Raw genomic sequence first — 18,202 nt, forward strand, 5'->3', positions numbered from 1 at the left:
TAATAGAAGATAACTGCAGGGGTGAGCCCACAGAGATTTTATTCTTCCTTATTGTGAGCTCACATCCCCAACAGCAGTAAACAGGAGATACACATGTCAAGGGCAGACTTTATTTTGTAGGTACAAGCCTAGGAAAAACTGGAGGACATTAATTTTCACCCGTAAGAATGAATACTAAGGACTCACCACGAGGTAAATACAAAACACCTGTTTTGCTACAAGTTTGTGGTAAAATTGGAGGCATTTCAAAGCTGAGAGAACTTTTGCTTGCAGAATGGGGCAGGATGGCAGGGGAGGAGAAGGTTTCTGCTGTGTAGTCCTGGGAGAATGCACAGCCTGGAATGACATTCTTAAACCTACAACCACTGATTAAACATTGTCTTAAGGCAAAAATTCTAAACAATGCGCTTAAGCATGCATTACAGTTTGTAGCTAAGTTATTATCTGCAATAAACTGATAACCATTCATTAACTTCTGAGCATAGGAGACAACTGGCAAGCTATTTCATGCCTCAAAGAATTTACAACAAAAGGGAGGCAAACACACAGTGCAGGTGACTTTGTACTGGGAAAATAAAATGAATATTTAAAAATGCCGTTACCTTCAAGCGGTAGAATGGATCGACATGGAGATGTTCCAACAAATGCATTTATAAAACTGATTCTGAATCCTTATGTGTTATAAGCAGAAAAGTAAGTATAGTCTTTCAATTAATATCAAACAGCTATTAGTAAAGTACTTTCTAGGGGAAATTAATTTTAATATTAAGGCCTATATGAACAAGTACCAAATACGTGCTTCACAAGTAACCCTAACTACAAGGGTCATAAAATAGTATGGGTACAGACAGATACAGCCTGCAAGACTCCATGGGGGGAGGTTAAAAAGAAGATATGAAAATTAAAAATTAATAAGTCTACAGCGCAGTGGTTCTGAACACACGTATTCCCAAAGTCACAACTTCCAAGGCAATCTCTAAGGACAAGATCTTTGGCTCCACAGTAATTTCTAACGCGCTTGGGTGTTCTGTAAATTATTTCATCTGCCTCAAAGCAGATTAGGGGAAGGAAAGCTGCAGCAGTGACCAGAGCCCTGTGTCAGCTCCCCACAAAAAAAGCCAAACATCACTGTATTCTGTGCACACCAAACACTGACATTGCTGAGAGCTACTTGTTCAAAGACAAAATACGTCCTTTAATAATTCAACTCCCCCTGAGACTCAAGACGAGATAAGAGGCTAACACCAACTTTGAAACAGGATATTCAGAACTGCAGGTAACATCCACATTAATTGGTACAGACCATGATAGACCTGATGTGCTTTTCTGCCACCAGGCAGCATAACCACCCCAATGGCAGGATGAAAACAGCCCCAGGCTCTCCAGCCACATGCCTTGCACTGAGGCTTTCATCTCACAGCCCTCCTGACCAAATAAAGGACAACCTTCTACTGCCTAGCTCTAAATCCAGCTCCCTCCACACCAGTTTGCCAAGTTCATAGAGATCTTTTAAATTAAAAAAAAAATGTCTATTTAAACCATTTTTACCCTCTCCATAAGATGTTTTTCAACTTTTGGAAATTGAGATCTTGTACAGAAATTATCAACCTCTTCCCAGTCCTGTATTTTCCTTGTCATTTAAAAAAATGTTCCCATGAGTCACACAAAGAGTCATATCCATGTAACTTTCCAGGGAAAACTAGGACTTCAGGTCTCACCTTTCTAAATCTCTGAGATTTTTACATAAAAATCAAAAAGCATTTTTCATGCCATAAATAGATTGTTAAGCTTTTCATGCCATAAATAGATTAACTTCAGCTTCCATCTGCTAATTTTTTTCTCTGTTGCAGTAATTGATTTATACTAGAATATCATTCATAGCAGACAACTACTTTAAAAAACTGTTGTGTTCTTCCCTTATGATCAGTTTTCCCCAGAAATAGTTAATATCTCTTCTGCTATGAGCAGCTCTCCAGGTTATGTCTCCTGAGTCCATTTCAAGTAAACAATTTCTCACACTGACATTTTCTTTAGTCTGTTGTAATTCACATTCCACTGGCCTCTACTGTTCCATCTATGGTATCAGTTAAGCAGCATTTTTTTTTTCCACACAAAAACTTTCTTTTTGCCAAGGACAAGCAAGTTTCACAGCTTTTGAAACTGAAAGGAACAATCATAACATCCAGCAAATTGCACGGGCCATAAAGTTTTGCATGGCAAAGCTTTCAGCTCTGGCACAATTAGGATGTATTTTACCAATTTTAAAAAGCCATGTTAATTCCAAGTATACACATAAACCTGTTGGTGTTGGACTGTTTCCTAGTGGCACTATTAAATTTATAGCAGATATGCTTTCAGCTGCCTATAATCACTTTTAAGATTCTTCAAGTGGGTTAAGGCCAAATATTGTCGTTAAGGTGATATAGAAACATATAATTTAAATAATTTTATTTGACACTCTATCAACAACTTCTAAATACAGTGGTGACTGCAATAAACCTCAAACCTCTCTCAAACAGGTAATCTAGGAAAGATCTTAAATTTAACCAACAAAAGAAAGTCTCTAATCCTCCAATTCTGTATCTGAACTGCAAGGTTATCCTTCATATGTTGCGCTCCTCATACATGCATTAAAATATACACATCAGCTGACAGTATCTTTAGTTTTATACATGAGCAAGACATTTAACAAAAGAGGTGAGCACAGCCATTTTTTTATTTTATTGACTCTCCTCTCCTAAGCTGTATCCAATGTCCATGTAGAAGAAAGGAGAAAAATGACAACCAGTCCTTGCAAGTGGGTTGTGACAAGTAATGTGACATGTATTATTGCAAAGGGAATTTCTAAAAATGCAGTGAACAGCACCAGAGAATGATAAATGCTTCCTGAAATACCAAAAAAAACCACAAACACCACCAAAATAAAATCTTGAAAACTCCAGTAGCTTCCTAATCAATGAAAAATTAGTTGAATATATAATTTGGCACACACATACCAAATTCCACACATTCGCTTATTTTTTATCCTAAATTCCATAAGGGGCATTAACTCAGCACTAATGACTCCAACCTGTGTCATATTTTATATACATGTAACAGGATTCTCCTGTCAGTACACTTTTCAATAGAAACATGAACCCAGTAAAACAGCCCCATGTCAAATTTTCACAAAGTCTTTAGATGGGTCTTATTATTTTGCATACAATGCTCAGCAAGTTTGTACCCCTTACAGAATTTCATTTAAAACTGAATTTAAGTAGTTTTGACATATGAGAACACAGAATAAAGCAGTAATCACATAAAACAGTCAGTGCGATTCAATCAAAATTACTGCCAAAGCAGCAAAGGGTATTAATTGGCAGCAAAACCCACATATAAGAAGTACACAGACTGACTACATGTCTAATAAAATACTAGATATCCACTGGAAGTGGCAAGATTAACTTCTTTCGGCACTGGGTTGCTAACTAAGAACCTCTATAACTTTTCTGCTATTTTTATACCTGTCCCTCTTTTTTTAGTGCTCATCAGCACAATTCATCTACTTTCTTAGCCACAGAAAAGGATATTCTATAGTACGAAATACTTACCTAAGTATGATGTGCTTATTTTGTGGAAGAAAACCAAAATTAAAACAAACAAACAAACAGAAGAGCCAACATAATACTGTAAAGGATCTTACTGGTGATAAAATACATTTCATTGCTGTATCTGTTTTACACCTGATACTATACATATCTTGTGTGGATTACTGCATAGCCTCTTTCTCCTGGGGCAAAGGCTTCAGATAAATCAATCATCACATACTGAGTTTCATAGTGTTTCAAGAAATTGTTTCCATAGCTATTCCATCTGTTGTGCAGGAATATCAACTACTATGACTGTTTTAATATGACAAGTGGATAAAATTCATAAATAGCTGAATAGCCAGTCTCATTTGCTAAACCAACATAGATGCTTATGACCATAAATCTCTGAAGTGGTTTTCTCTCCCACTTCCTTTTTTCTTTTAAATCTTTCAATCTGTTTTTGCTTTTTCAGAAATCTGGACTAAGATACTTTCAACAGCTGGAGGACTTGGAGTCAATATACCACAGCAATCAAAGCTAGCTACACAAAGTACAAACCCACAGCAACATTCACTCAATTCTTAAAATATGTGTATCCAGAGTTTGATCAAAAAAAATCTTAACTTTTTTGCAAATGAAATTAAAGTGTAGTGTACTAGCCTGGCATAAACTTTCTCATCCCATCCAATATTCAATAAAGATTTCAAACACAATGATCTGCAAGGTGGAATTTATTTCTCACACACAAGGTACATAGAAATGGAGGAGATAAAATTTGAGACATACTTTTATACACAGCAAGTCTTCCTTGGTACGCCACTTATCTCAGAAGGAGTAGCAGGCTCTACTTCTGTGATGGAAAACAGCCATCAACCCACAAAAAGAAGAAAAGGGTCATAGTTTATCTTACCAGGGAGGAGTACTTAACAGGGAATGAAAGGGAAAATAAAAACAAACGCCACAAAAACACAAACAAACAATAAATCCTCCACCAAGACAGCACTCCAGTTTGAACCTTTATGTTAAAGTGAGCTGCTTTCAAGCTCTTGACCAATAACTAAAAAGAAGTTTCTGCACAAGAAGCACAAAATACACTGAATAAGTATTTTACCCTGAGAAACACAGACAGTTTATTTCACACTCAGTATTTCCTGAGACAAATCCCTCCTCCCTGAGGACCATTCTTCACTAAACATCTCAACTTCTTTCTCCCTATTCTATCATGCTCCTTCCCATTACCAAGAATGTCATCACCAAAGAGGTTGTCTTTTCAGGTCACCAGTGCACACTCCAAGCAGTTCAATTGGACATTTGAATTAGATTGTATAAAAGAGTCATATTTGGGTGAATTGTAAGAAGAGGTTTACAGTTTGTAAGACTGATTTTACTTCCTCTTTTTATTTAGTGATGATCTTTTACTCCTTTTCTGCACTTCTACATCTTCTGTGATTCTGAGATCATAACCACTCCTAATCACACCCTCGTAAGTAGTGATCAACACACTTGCTGGCTTTTTTGCTTTGAATGCTTAAACCAGATGACACAGGCAGCACACAAACACTACATGAACAGCCAGGGCAAGCCTGCCCTGAGTGAAGCCAAAATTATGTTTCCTACCTTATAAGAAATACACAGACTGACTACATGATTGAAACATGCCTTGGTAAAGAAATGAGGGTGGGGTATCACGGTCCAGGACTAGGCTGGATTACAAGGCAGAAAACATTGCCCTCAACACTAACAAGCCAGTCAATCCTGCACATCTGAAAGCCCTACTTGTCCTAAAGACATCCATAAGAGCTGAGAAATTCTTCTAACCGTCCTTCTTGGAGTTTCATCTTTAGCTACAGCAGACTGAAGGCCAGCTGCTACCAGCCTGCACAGCCCTGACCATCAGACCTTGTCCCCTGTTCAACCGCCACTTCAGCTCTATTTCCTCAGCAATAAGCTGATTCAAGGGCACTAACACTTTTCTATTTCGGTAGAGTATGTTTTCTGCCAGTTCATTTCTCTGCACCAGTGTATCATAGGCCACATGAGCAGCAAAGTGCCAAATGAGAAGCAGAAGGGGCAAGCAGGAAGGAGAGCAAGGACTCGGGGGAGCCTTTCCAGCAGCTCCTAGCCAGCACATCAGGTAAGTTGTCAAGCAGATCCATAACCCACTTCAAACCATGAACGGCTGGGGCGGAGAGACATGCAGAAAATTCTATCAGCCTCACCCATCTAATTTAGGAAAACTCAAAACAGATGTCGCAACTGTTTCTGAAGACAAGATTCCTCAAGGGAAAACAGCATCATTCCATACACCATACAGGCAAAAGCACAGAGTGGCTTTTGAGGACACTTAGTGGAAGCAACCACTAACAATTCATGAATTCCAATACTTACGTGCAAGATATCAGTAACAGTTCTTAAAGAATTTAAACAATAAATTCCTAATGCAGTACAAAACTTTGAGCAATTTTCACATAATTAAAAACTTTGGGAAATATCTGGAAGAAATTGTGTTGTTACATTACCTAGAGATTACCATATTTTAATCACTCATGTTTTCCCTTCTAGTGCTGATTATAATTTTGTACTTGCACAATTAGAGTTCAACCTAAGGAAATGCATACTAAAGACAATCCAATCCACGAACTTATTTTCATCATTTTATCAATAACCACAAGCAAAGAGTATTTATGCAGAGCATATTAATATTTTAAAACTTTAATATTAGGGACTGCACCATGCAGAACAGAAATACAGTATCAGGTGTGCATTGCAGATACACAGCAAAACCTAAATTGAGTAAAATCCACAAGAATGCTACAACTTAAATGGTCAGTCACAGCTTGACAGGACAACAATTTTGATACCATACTTTTCAAATTAAACAGCAGTATAAGTATGAAAATTGTATACATAAGATCCCAACACAGTAATAGCTTTAGGGCCCTTTAAAGCATGTCTAAAATTTTCATTTTCCATGAATGACAGGCATGGCAATAAAAACTCTTGACCTGGGAGAATTTATTTTTAACAATGCCTCTCCCTTTTCTGTTTCTCCTGTTATTAACAGGAGCAGAGCCAGGTTGGCAGCAGCAGACATGAACAACAGTCTCAAGACCACAAGGCAGGGGAGGAAGGGAAGGAGATTAGCAGTGACCCATGTATTACCTACAGCAACCCCAGAGGGGGGAGGTACCAATTGAAGGCCAAAATACTATGCAATGAAAAGAAGGGTTTACAGCTAACAGAACCTGAATTACATTCTCAAAACAAGCCTCCAGGATAAATAAACAGTCGGCCAAAAGCACCTACCAAGGGATATTGCTAACAGTAACACACCAAACTCCTGGTCCACTAAAACTCCTGACACACTAGAAGGAGTGCTGTGAGGGAAGTAAACCAAACCAACAGGCGGGCCAGGACAACAACTTAGGATTGCTATCCTGAATGCCAGAGCTTCCATCTTCCCCCTACTACAACCTGACTCCAAAGAGAAGGAATGGGAGATGGACATAATTTCTGCTCCAGACCTTCTCTGGACAGGACACTGAAGGAAAGCACAGTCCATGTCTTCACTTTCTCTCACAGAAGACTTTCTGGCAGCACAGGACAGCAGCCTGAAAGCCACTTCTATGGCTCCAGCTGGCATGAGGGCAGAACAAAAAACATTTCTATACTGCTCTTCATAAAGTTGCTTCAACAATACGGGACTAAGTTGAGATGGGGAAGGGAGAATGTCTTCTAAGGAAAATGCTGCCTTTTTTCAGGCAATCATCCAGCTACAGAGAGAAATGTTACTGGTGGTGGTGTTCAATTTCTCAGGTCTTGGGAAACATTCTCACAAATGCACACAGAACCTGAAATTATGATACTTTGTATAGCTTCTGTCTCACATATAATTTGTTTCACATGCTTTGCTCTTAGTTCACATTTCAGGTATTTCAAGAGTCAGCGCTGCAATTTCACCCCTAACTGTCAGGGTGCTCCATCAAATTATACCACATTATTCCCAGGATTATCCTATCCTGGAAGCACAAAAACATAATGGCTCCTAATACTTACAATGTGATTAATAATATTTTTTTATATTCCTCTACTCCATAAGAAGTTATGCACCGTGAAAACTACTGGAACTCTGTCTAGAATTTTGACTGGCACTGAAGAGACACCAAATACATCATATATCTCACATTTTAAAAACCTTATTGACTTGGCACCAAGCCATGCTGACCAACTTTATTCATTTATATAATAAGTCTAAGAATTATATTCTTACATATCTTTAAGGAATTTTAAAACATTGTTCCATTCTATAAACAACCATGGAAATACAATATTCTACAGGAAGGAAAAACCCAAAACATCTTTTTATACAAGCAAACTGTAAAACATCGACATTTGGATATTGTTTTATATTTAAAGAACTATAACACTTTACTATCTTCATTTGATGACAACTGATAAAAAGTTAAAAGTCAAAGAATGCATCATCAAGTATTCATTTTCCACACTCTAGAATCCCTGTAGAACAAAATATATGTATACAAGAACACCTAGAGCAACAAAACAGGGTGTTTTCAAGAAGTTTAGGCTAATTCAAATCTATTTCTGTATTAACCAGCAACAGAAGTAATTTTCAGGTATAAACACAGAGGCAGTGTAGCTTTTACAGCCTTGTGCATTACTCAAAGTCACACATATGCTAAACATCACATAAAAAAGAGCATCCATCAGCTTGCACCTAATCACCCAGCAAAGCTGGAAGCAGCAGAACTCAGGGGCTGTGCTGAAAGAGACTCCCTGTTTGGGGCTTAAGGAAGCATCTTAGCTATTGGTGAATGAGAGAACCTTCATGGAGAAACTACCATTGCTGGAAAGCCAAAATAATGAGCTCCTCTCCTCTCTTGATCTCCCTGCTGCAGTGTGAAAGGGGTACACTTGAACAGCTAACAATCAGCTCTCAGGCAGAACCACACAAGTCTAAGCCACACAGTGGGAGGATGGATCACACAATCACAACCACCCCCCGGTCACTCTCTGAGTCAAATCCTGCTTCTCTCCACTTAAAGAGTTCCATACCATGGTTAAAACTTAATGGTACTTTTGTACCTTCAGGCTGCCAATAACTTTGACACTCCACACTTCAACAATGGTATGCCAATTTTCATGGTGATGAAATAACTCAATGTTGTCATAGTAGCAGTGACTGTATTAGTAGGAATAATAATAACAAAGCAGCCAAATTAAGAGTGTGTCAATGCTGAAGACAAGGACTGAATGTAGAGGTGTTTCCATTTGGCTTTTTTTAAATCAGGTGAAATCAAGGAAGGAGCAGACAATTGCTGTCCTGTGTTTAGTGTACTGTAATCACTTTACTATTCAGCTTGGTTATATTTCTCATTCTGCAATAATGTTTGCAGTCTCATCTAGCTTATCACCACCCCTAGCTTTTTTTTTCCCCCTTTTTAAGTACGTTTAAAAAACTTATAGTCATTCAAAAACACATTCATACTTCCCCTTAACCCACTTCCAGAGTCTGAACCTCTGACCTTACCCAAACAAGAAACACTAATGCCTTTTATTTCATAGTCTATACATAATGTTACTCATTACTTATTTTCATATATTCATTTCCCTCGAAGGTATAAATGTTAAAGCACTTTGAAATAGGGTGGTGCTCTTTTCCCCTACTTTTTCTGAGACTCAGGTTCTATAAAGTTTGTTTGCTTGCTCCTAAGTATCAACTAAGAATTCAATATTCTTGCAGTGGATTCATCTAACTACAAGGCATCACAGAAATGTTTTGTGAAAAGCAAACAAACACTAAAGATATCACTGACTTTCACTTAATTTTGATACCCCATCTATAAAAAGCTGGGCATATCTTCAATTCAAAATCTGAGAGTCAGACCAACATTAAAGAGGTTTTAAAGCATGGAAGAACCAATAAAGAAAACTTTTAATTAGTAAGAGGAAAAAAAAAAATCTTTTCTGTTGCATTCCCCAGGAAATTGCTGGAAAAATATGCTGGCCATTCAAATTTTGTCACACTACAAATACTCTTCCAAAAGATGTACCATCATGCAAAACATCATGTTTTACTAAGACACTGGTTCCATAGAAATACACACTGCCACCACTCTATCAAAACTTGTATTTCAGAGCAAATCTTTATTATGTATCTTATTTCAGGGCAGTATTTTTTATAATTTCTAACAGAATACTGTTCAAACAGCTACACTAGCATATTAAATCATCTACAGCAGAGCATTTCAGCCCAGCCTTGTATAAAGAAAACCAACATGAACCTCTTCATTAGAAAACACACGGTTCCATTTGAAGTAAGAAATCACAAAAGGGGACACAGTGACAAAAATCTGCCATCTGCACTACATACGACAGACCTAAAAACAATGACTAAAAAATTTATTGTCACTATAAAAACAGTACTAACAGCCCAGTAAAACAAGGAAGGGCTCAATCTTTCTACTATTAGATTACTATTAGATGCACTAAGTATATATATATATATATATGTGTATACGTGTGTGTGTGTATATATATGTATGTTCTTGGATATAAATACTTCAGCACTTTAAATCCACAATAACATTCACTTTAATTGAGGCAAGACTAAGCAGAACTACTGCACTATCTGAGCTTTCCTTTCTACAACAGAGCAGCAAACTGCCCCCAACAGCCAACCTTACCCTGCTTTGGTACATCAGACCCTTGCTGTAGGAACTTGGCCCAGGTCACAGAGTAAGTCAGCACTGTCACAAGCCTGTGACCCCAAATCCTGGCAAGACCACGCTGCCTCACAGCAGGCAGCCCAGAAGGAAAATACTCTGCACTTCCCTACTTATCTTCTGGCTCATCCAGCACTTCTCATACAGCCTAAAACTGCATCAAACAATAATCACTACTACAAACAGAGACAAAAGTACAGAATTACACATCAGTGTAAAGCCTCAAACATTAATTGCATCTATAAAAGGATTGCTAAAAACACTAAATCAACGTTAAGAACTGGACTTTTTTTTAATTCATGTTCCTGTACTGCCACCTAAAGATCAGTGAAAAACAGGAACAGTAGTGGACAACGTGACTTTTATCTATATTCCTGGAAGAGAACAGTAAGGTTTTTCTGATATCTCACTTTGAAAAAAGACCACACCAGATTCAACCAGATCAAAACCAGACTGATGAAACAGTTGTATTTCACATCACAGTTCAGCAGTACTTTACAAATTGCCTAATTTCTACACATTCAGAAAAAAAAATTCTCTGTATTTATGTATAGATATCCTTTAATTAAACAAATGTCAGCTTGGACAGTCTTGATCTATAAACTCTGTCTAGCCACAGCACATTTTGCAAATGAAGACAGAGTGGTGGAAATATATTTTTTACTTCCTGATTTACCTTTTTTAATATAACTGCTATCATTAATATAGGGGGAAAAAAAAACCAAAGCCACAAATTAATAACCTCTTGTGATACAAGCTAGTAATACCATTATTTCTCCCAACAAAACATGGCTGGTTACACATCTACATTCCAACACCTCAGATTCACTTTTATTCCACCTGTTGCTGCACTCAGCCTGCCCTCTGAAGTCTGCAGCCTCTCAACTTCAAGCAGAAAATGTTTAATCACCACCCCGAAGGGCTCTGATGTCACAAGTCAGACTTCACAAACATAATAGCTAAAAATCTTTTGAGCTTGGTGTTTTGGGGCTTTTTTTTTGAACAGGTTTTTGTTGGGTTTTTGGTTTGGTTGGGGTTTTTTTTTCCAATATGCTGAAGATGCAAGATACAAGCATCACCTGGAGAAGATTGTCAATTTTTTCCTTTGATTAAGTGAGACCCATATTCTCATGCCTGTAAAGGACATGAAGCCAATCACCTGGACTGTTTCTACAAACAAAACTTCAAATATTTTCAAAATAACCCTCTTCCCCCGGTCAAAAAAAGAAAAAAAATCGAATGAAAGCAAAAACCTAAAAAAGAAAAGTTAGCAGTATCGGATTTTACCGTCTCTCCTCCTCATGTCTTGGCAAGCAATTACACAGGGGTTTGGTTCATCTAGCAGTATATTTCAGGTACTAATACACAGATATTCCTTTAACAGCTCTGCCACAACCCAGCTTGCTGGGAAACCGCTCTAGTTTAAAATTCTCTTCTGTTCGTTTCCTTCTAAACAAACACAGAAAGTTACCATGTGTTTGTCAGTTTCCACTTGCGGAAACTGACAAGCGGGAGGAAGGCAGCCATTTATTTACGGCACGTCTCCAAGCCACGTGCCCTTTATCGGGATACACCAGCCCCGGGGACACGGAGCTCAGGGGGGCCGGGGCCGCCTCAGCTCTGCGGGCCCAGCTCCCCTCGGCCCCGAGCGGAGCCCGGACCCTCCCGGCACCGCCGGCCCAGCGGGAACACAGCATGGAGCGGCGGCACCGCACCGACAGCCCGGGAAACCTCCCCAGAACAGCAGCGCCCGGGAGGAGGCGACATCCTCAAAAAAGCCGCTTTAAAAAAAAAAAAATCCCCCAGTTAAAAACAGCGGCAAGCCCCGCACCTCAGCCCTGGCAGCAAATAGCCGCGAGACTCGACAGAGGCGGCTCCTCGCTCCGGAGCACGCACCCCTTCCTTCCCGCCCCGCCAGGCAGAGCCGGCTCCTCTCTGGAGCACACACCCCTTCCCTTCCCATCCCGCCCCGCCAGGCACAGCCGGCTGTTCTGCGGGCGCGCACTCCCGGCCCGCGGGCACAGCACAGCACGGCGCGGCCCCGCCCCGGCGGAAGGGGCGGCGCTGGCTGCGAGCGGCGCGTTCTCGCCGGTACCTGCGCAGGCAGCGCTCGCACACGCTGCCCAGCTGCTGCTTGCTGAGCACGTAGGCGAAGGGCACGTCGCGGTAGAGCAGCTCTCCGGGCCGCACGCTGCGGCGGGAGCGGAGGCCGCTGCCCTTGCCCGGGCTGTGGAACCTCTCCAGCGCCGCCGGCTCCATCCTGCCACGCGCGCCGCCACCGGAGAGGAGAGCGCGGCCGCCCCGCCCGCCGGCACGTGACCGGGCGCGGCCGGCGCCATCTTAAATCAGGGCAAGGGCGGCCCCGCGGTGGGCAGGAGCCGGTATTGCGGCATACCCGTGTGGGCCAGCACAGGCGCACCGACAGGCGCAGGGCAGCCCTTTGCCTGAAGGGGCAGCTAGTAATGCTTATCACAGAATCGCAGGGTGGGCTAGGGTCTACAGTGCGTCATCTGGCGGAACCTCCCTGCTTGAGCAGTTCCATCCCAGAGCGCCTTGCACAGGAATGCGTCCAGAGGGATCTTGTCTATTTCCAATCAGGGGAACTCTACAGTCTCTCTGAACTGTCTGCTCCACTGCTCAGTCACCTGCACATGGAGCTTTTCTTCATGTTCGGGTGGAACTTCTGTGCATCAGTTTCTGCCCCTTGCTTCCTGTCCTATTGCTTGGCCCCACTGAGCACAACCCAGCTCCATCCTCCAGGCACCCTCACTTTAGATATTTACACCCAAAATATTAAACAGTTTGGTTTACAAAGAAAGGGATATGATAATGATTCAGTCAAAAAACATTCCCAAAAAGGACATTATATTTGTGAGCTGGCATCTGGATGTATTTCTGGATCTCACTGTGATGTGAATACAGATTGGGCCAGTAGCTGCACCTGTGCTCTGGTGTGTCTCACTGAGAATGCGCCCCATGCACCAGATTTCTTTTTGTCAGAACCATGAGTTAAAGAGACCAGATAAATGACAACAGAAAAAGCAAAACTTGCAGAATTAAATAAGAATATTAATCTGAAATGTTGGTGCACAAAGCCTGTGAAATAAATGCTTTCTGTATGAGTCTGCATAACTTTCATTCATTTACGAGATTACACTCATGATGCAGGCTAAATGTGCTAAACTGCAGATCGACTTTGTCTGGTTTTCCTTATCACGCCTGTAGAGGGAGGTAGGGCTTGTGTTTTGGAAAGGAGTCTTGGTTCGTGCTGTCAACACTGAGACATAAACCAAAGAGTTCTGCCAAGCAGCTATGCTAAAACCACTCTGTTTTGGTCTCAGTAACTATTATTTCAGTCTGCTTTTGTTTTCATCCAAGTTGCAACAAGGTAAAGAGGAATGGCAATATGCATATCTAAAACACTGCTATTAGGAAGAACCAAGGCACCTAAAGCCAGAGGATTCTCACAAAAAGTAGATCTTTCACATTTGCTTAATGCTGCAATGATGTAATTCATTACCAAAAGAACTGACAGCAATCTAGCTGCTAGTGAAATCATTATGCATGTTACTATGCTTATCTTTAGCTCTTCTAGCAAATTTTTGAAATGTGTTAAATTACAGTGATATTGTGAGTTTCTCTAGAATTAACCTTAGCAGTTATTAAAATATTAGGCAATTAGGTCTATATTTGGCCTGTACATCTTCACTTATTAAATGTTCTGCATTTTCCTGTCTATACCGTTGTAATTCCTAAGCACGCATCACCCAAAACCTGTACCAAAAATAAGCCCAGTAATAAGAGAAGTTAACATCTGCCTCTATTAGTGGATAAATTTAAGAATGGTCAAACAAAAAGCATGAACCTAAAGGCCTACCCATGAACTGCAAAAAGTGCACTCACTGAAGAGCTAATATAAATATACAATACCAGATGTAATTTTCATTATTTTCTCTTTTTTTTTCTTGGCAGGTTTTCTCACTTATATGTCCAGTAACACAAAAAAACCTTGCAAAGTACAAAAAACACATCTGAGGGAATGCCAGTCTTCTGTCTCACTGACACAAACAAAATGAAAATCACAACCTTGAAGAGCCCAGCTACTCTAGGAAGATCTGAAGTACAGATACCTGAAGAAAGGGACTTCCATCAGCTTGGCATAAGCTGTACAGGAAATAAGCCACAGAAACTTGAAAACAGCTTTTAGTTGACATTGCATTTCAAGTGATATGAAAACATAATTGCAGTAATAGAGATTTTCTGTGTAGATAAGCTTTCAAACACAGCATTGAACATCTTAATGCAGTGTTGGATATTTGGACTTCTGTGTGAAGGGCCTGAAGAACTGATTCTGGATATCTATGTCTATAGGTTAGTGACTGCCTAAATCTGCCTAGGAGGGCCATTCAACAATCTTTGAGCAATGGTGATCAATAGAATGCCCACCTTGAATGTTTTGGAATCATCAGTCTGAATTTTCTCGAAAGCATAATGATAGTAGGGCTGTATATCCAGTAAGTGCTTATTTAGCCCAAGAATATATTTAGTTGAATTTAATGCCTGTTATCAACATGGTATTTTTGTATGACCAAGTCATACACAGACCTAAACAGGTCAGACTTCTCAGCAGCTGTCTGAAGTGCATGACACATTCTGGACGGAAGAAGCTGTCAAGGAGTGTAATGAGGGCAGTTTTGAAGGAAATATCCCTTAATTGTGGCTGATGCTGCTGAATTAGTCATACATTCTTACTGCGAGGAGACACCAGCATGGAGCTTCAGCTCTTCTATTTCAGGACAGCGTGTTTTAGAACATGAATTTAGAGGAACAGCTGCAGTAATGAAATAATGCAAATTCTGCTCCCTGCTCATAAATGTGCAATAGCCATTCCAAACAACACAGCACAAAATGGATTTTTTTTTTTTTCTGGGAGCAAAATATGCCTCGAAACACAAAATGTTAAATTTTGGATTGTACAAAACCTGTGTCACTAACAGCATAGAATAGCTATCAATTAATTAGTTGAAAGCTTGTAAGGACAGACAAATTTTTATGAACATGTATCTCTTGAAGAGGTCTCTTCACTTTCAGTGTTGGTGTGCTGGTGAAAAATTGATTCTAGATTGTTAAATTAAAAATCACTGCAGAAGCATTTTAAGCACAAATTCTTAATAAATTTCACATAGATTTCATCCGTTGATTTTTTTCACTGGGAAATTTACCAAACCATTCTACTTTATTTGTATCTTCCCTGCCCCAAACATGTCAATTTCCTTCAAATGACAGAAGCAAGATCAGGAAGTTCTGAGCTGTTTATTTGGAGTGGTATCAATAGGATCAACCACATCAGTGCCTAAAGACTTACACCAAATGAAACAGCCGATGACTCATAATGTATCTCAACTACTCCTGATTTCCCTTGGGCTTCCTGTATGTTGTGTTCTCTCTGCTAGGGACAGTCAGTGTGCCTATTTTTAGCAGTGACAAGTTAAACAGCCCACACAAGGAAAGATGCAATAGCTGTTAAACAAGGATATAACGTGAGCAAATCAACATCTCCCACTGACTTGTCCTTTCCGGAAAAGTTACTTGTTATTTCCTTTTTCTCAACATCTACAGAAGAAAGGTATGTCTTTGCTAATTAATGTCTTACAAAGTTCAGGTCAGAGTTTTCAATCTGCAGCCCCACAGATTGTGTTCAGTCTGACAAAACAATTCAACATGCATCTCAGGAAGCCTCAGTTTCTTCCTATCACATTTGCACATCCTAAACTATACCACACAATCTATTTCTCAAGTTTTATGCTGGTATTTCCATCAACATTATCATTAGCCTGCAAGGCTAAGCTATAATTATTAAAATGTGCAATGCTGAACAGGTTTACAGCCAGTACAGACACATTCCACCTTAACAACCCCTTATCACAGCATCTACTGGATTAATTACTGCAAGGTCACAAATGCTTCTTCTAGATCAAAAGTGAACTGACTATGGAGTTCAACTTAACTGACCTATTTCCAAGTGCAAAATTTCTCATTAACTGGACCAAGTTGGTTTCTGTCTCTATTTGCGTTTGTTATGATTTGAATACAGGTAAGTAGGAAGAGCTTAGGCAATTCCTAGCACAGTCATAGTTTTATTTCCCAGACATATGGCACAAGTGATGAGGGCCGCTAGAAAAGACTTGGCATCTCCAAAGTTACAATCAATATATCAGCTATGATATATTGATTGTAACTTTAATAGGGAATGCCAAACACCATTTTTTGGGCAGCTCCTCAAAAAAATTGGAAAACTGAGAGCAACACTTAAGTGTTCTACTAGATAATGCATCACATGTGGTTCATCTTTCAGAGGTTCATGTATTAAATCAGTCTTGAAGAAAAAAAAAACCAGTTATGCAAAGGAAACAAATACAAATAGCACAGCATTGGTTGAAAACTGTTGTCATCTGATTACAGGGGTTCCATACTGTTGTCTCCTCATCACAAGTTTCATACCTTCTTAGTATTTTCTCTTGAGCTGCTCCTCCAAGCACTGCTTTTCTTCTTCACAAAGCAGCCAACTGACTCCAGTTCCTTCTCACCCAGCCACCCCACTCTTTTGTAGCACTCTTCTTCTCATTGCTTACAGCTATGGCCTGGTAAAGTCAGGCTTGTTCCTAATCTTTGATAATTGGCCCAGCTGCAACTCCTTAGGGGTAAGATTACTTTGTACACTATCTTTGTTTTCTTATATTCTACGCCCCTACAAAAAATGGTAACAGAAATGTATGACAAGTCTTTATGTACAGTTTAAATTTTGAAAGTGAAGTGAAAGTTCAACATTATCCTACAAGAGCTAAAATCCTGCAACCGTAGGAATTACTGAGTGGAAAGCATAAATTAATCAAATATATAGACTTATTTAATTTTCACTCCCTGTGTATTTATTCATATACAATAGTCATTTTCACATTTTCAATTTTTTCCATTAATACTAAAATCACTTTTATAATGGCAGGCATTTCTCTCTCCATTTCACATTTGTGATCAGGACTAAACATTCCTTACACTTAGCCTTAATGGTGCATTTCTGTTGAGTAGTAAATCTCATTTCAAGTCCCCAGTTATGCAATATTCCTTCCTCTTACAGACTCCTGCTGTTAGTCTCTGCATTGGATCATTAAGTGCTGCTTTGCAACAGCATCAAAACAAAACAAATTTCTTTTTCTCAGTTCGTGTCTGAAATGTTATCAGTACACAGTTGAAGAAATTTATTTAGACAGTGGTGGTCTTACATTTCATGTATAGAATACTTCTCCTGGTATGTTGGAGGTGTAAGACATCTTGCTGCAACAAGAGCAAGGTGTTTTGATTCAAGGTGGGGAGGGGGAATCAGCCCAAGAGACACAGCAGTCTTGTAGACCAGTAGATAAGACAGTTACCATCTGATGAGCCTGGAAAAGGTGGAATTGCTTCTGTTAATGCAAGGTTGCCATTCACTGACAATTAACAATGACTATCTCTGAAATAGTCAGAGATGTAAGCAGAAAGGAAGCCTCAAATCTTGACAACCTGCACCAGAACACCAGCAAGGCTCTGAGACAGACTGCAAATTAAGCCTCAGCCTTTCCAGGAGTTTCATCATAATACTACAAAAGCTCAGCAGCAGCTTCAAGAGGAAGCTGCAGCCTAGCTAGCAGAGTGAACTGAGGCTGCTCAAAGTCACTTTGTCAGCTGCAGCCAGAACTGCAGGAGGAAGACAGAGATGAATGCTTATTACATCTATACCTCACACTGACCTTAATAAATACAATTCTCTTTGCATTGTTTGGGGCACTACTTTTATCCACAGCCTGAAAATAGCTCAGCCTTCACCAAGATGGCATTTTATAAACTAGTGCTTTG

The 18,202-nt window shown here is 39.8% G+C and overlaps 1 protein-coding gene across 2 annotated transcripts in view; it reads right to left on the minus strand.

The window, feature by feature from the left end:
* SMYD3 (SET and MYND domain containing 3) overlaps positions 1-12,577 on the minus strand; it is a 378,725-nt gene extending 366,148 nt beyond the window's left edge. For both annotated transcript variants that reach the window (XM_054279939.1, XM_054279937.1), the window contains exon 1: positions 12,408-12,577. In XM_054279939.1, the coding sequence (XP_054135914.1) occupies positions 12,408-12,571 (164 nt within the window). In that variant the 5' untranslated portion in view covers positions 12,572-12,577. The remainder of the gene's footprint in view (positions 1-12,407) is intronic.
* Between the last annotated feature and the right edge of the window lie 5,625 nt (positions 12,578-18,202).

The sequence above is a fragment of the Melozone crissalis genome, unplaced genomic scaffold (genome assembly GCF_028551555.1).
Source record: "Melozone crissalis strain CALT ecotype California unplaced genomic scaffold, PUWL_Pcris_2 ptg000027l_1, whole genome shotgun sequence".
NCBI classification, from domain to species: domain Eukaryota; kingdom Metazoa; phylum Chordata; class Aves; order Passeriformes; family Passerellidae; genus Melozone; species Melozone crissalis.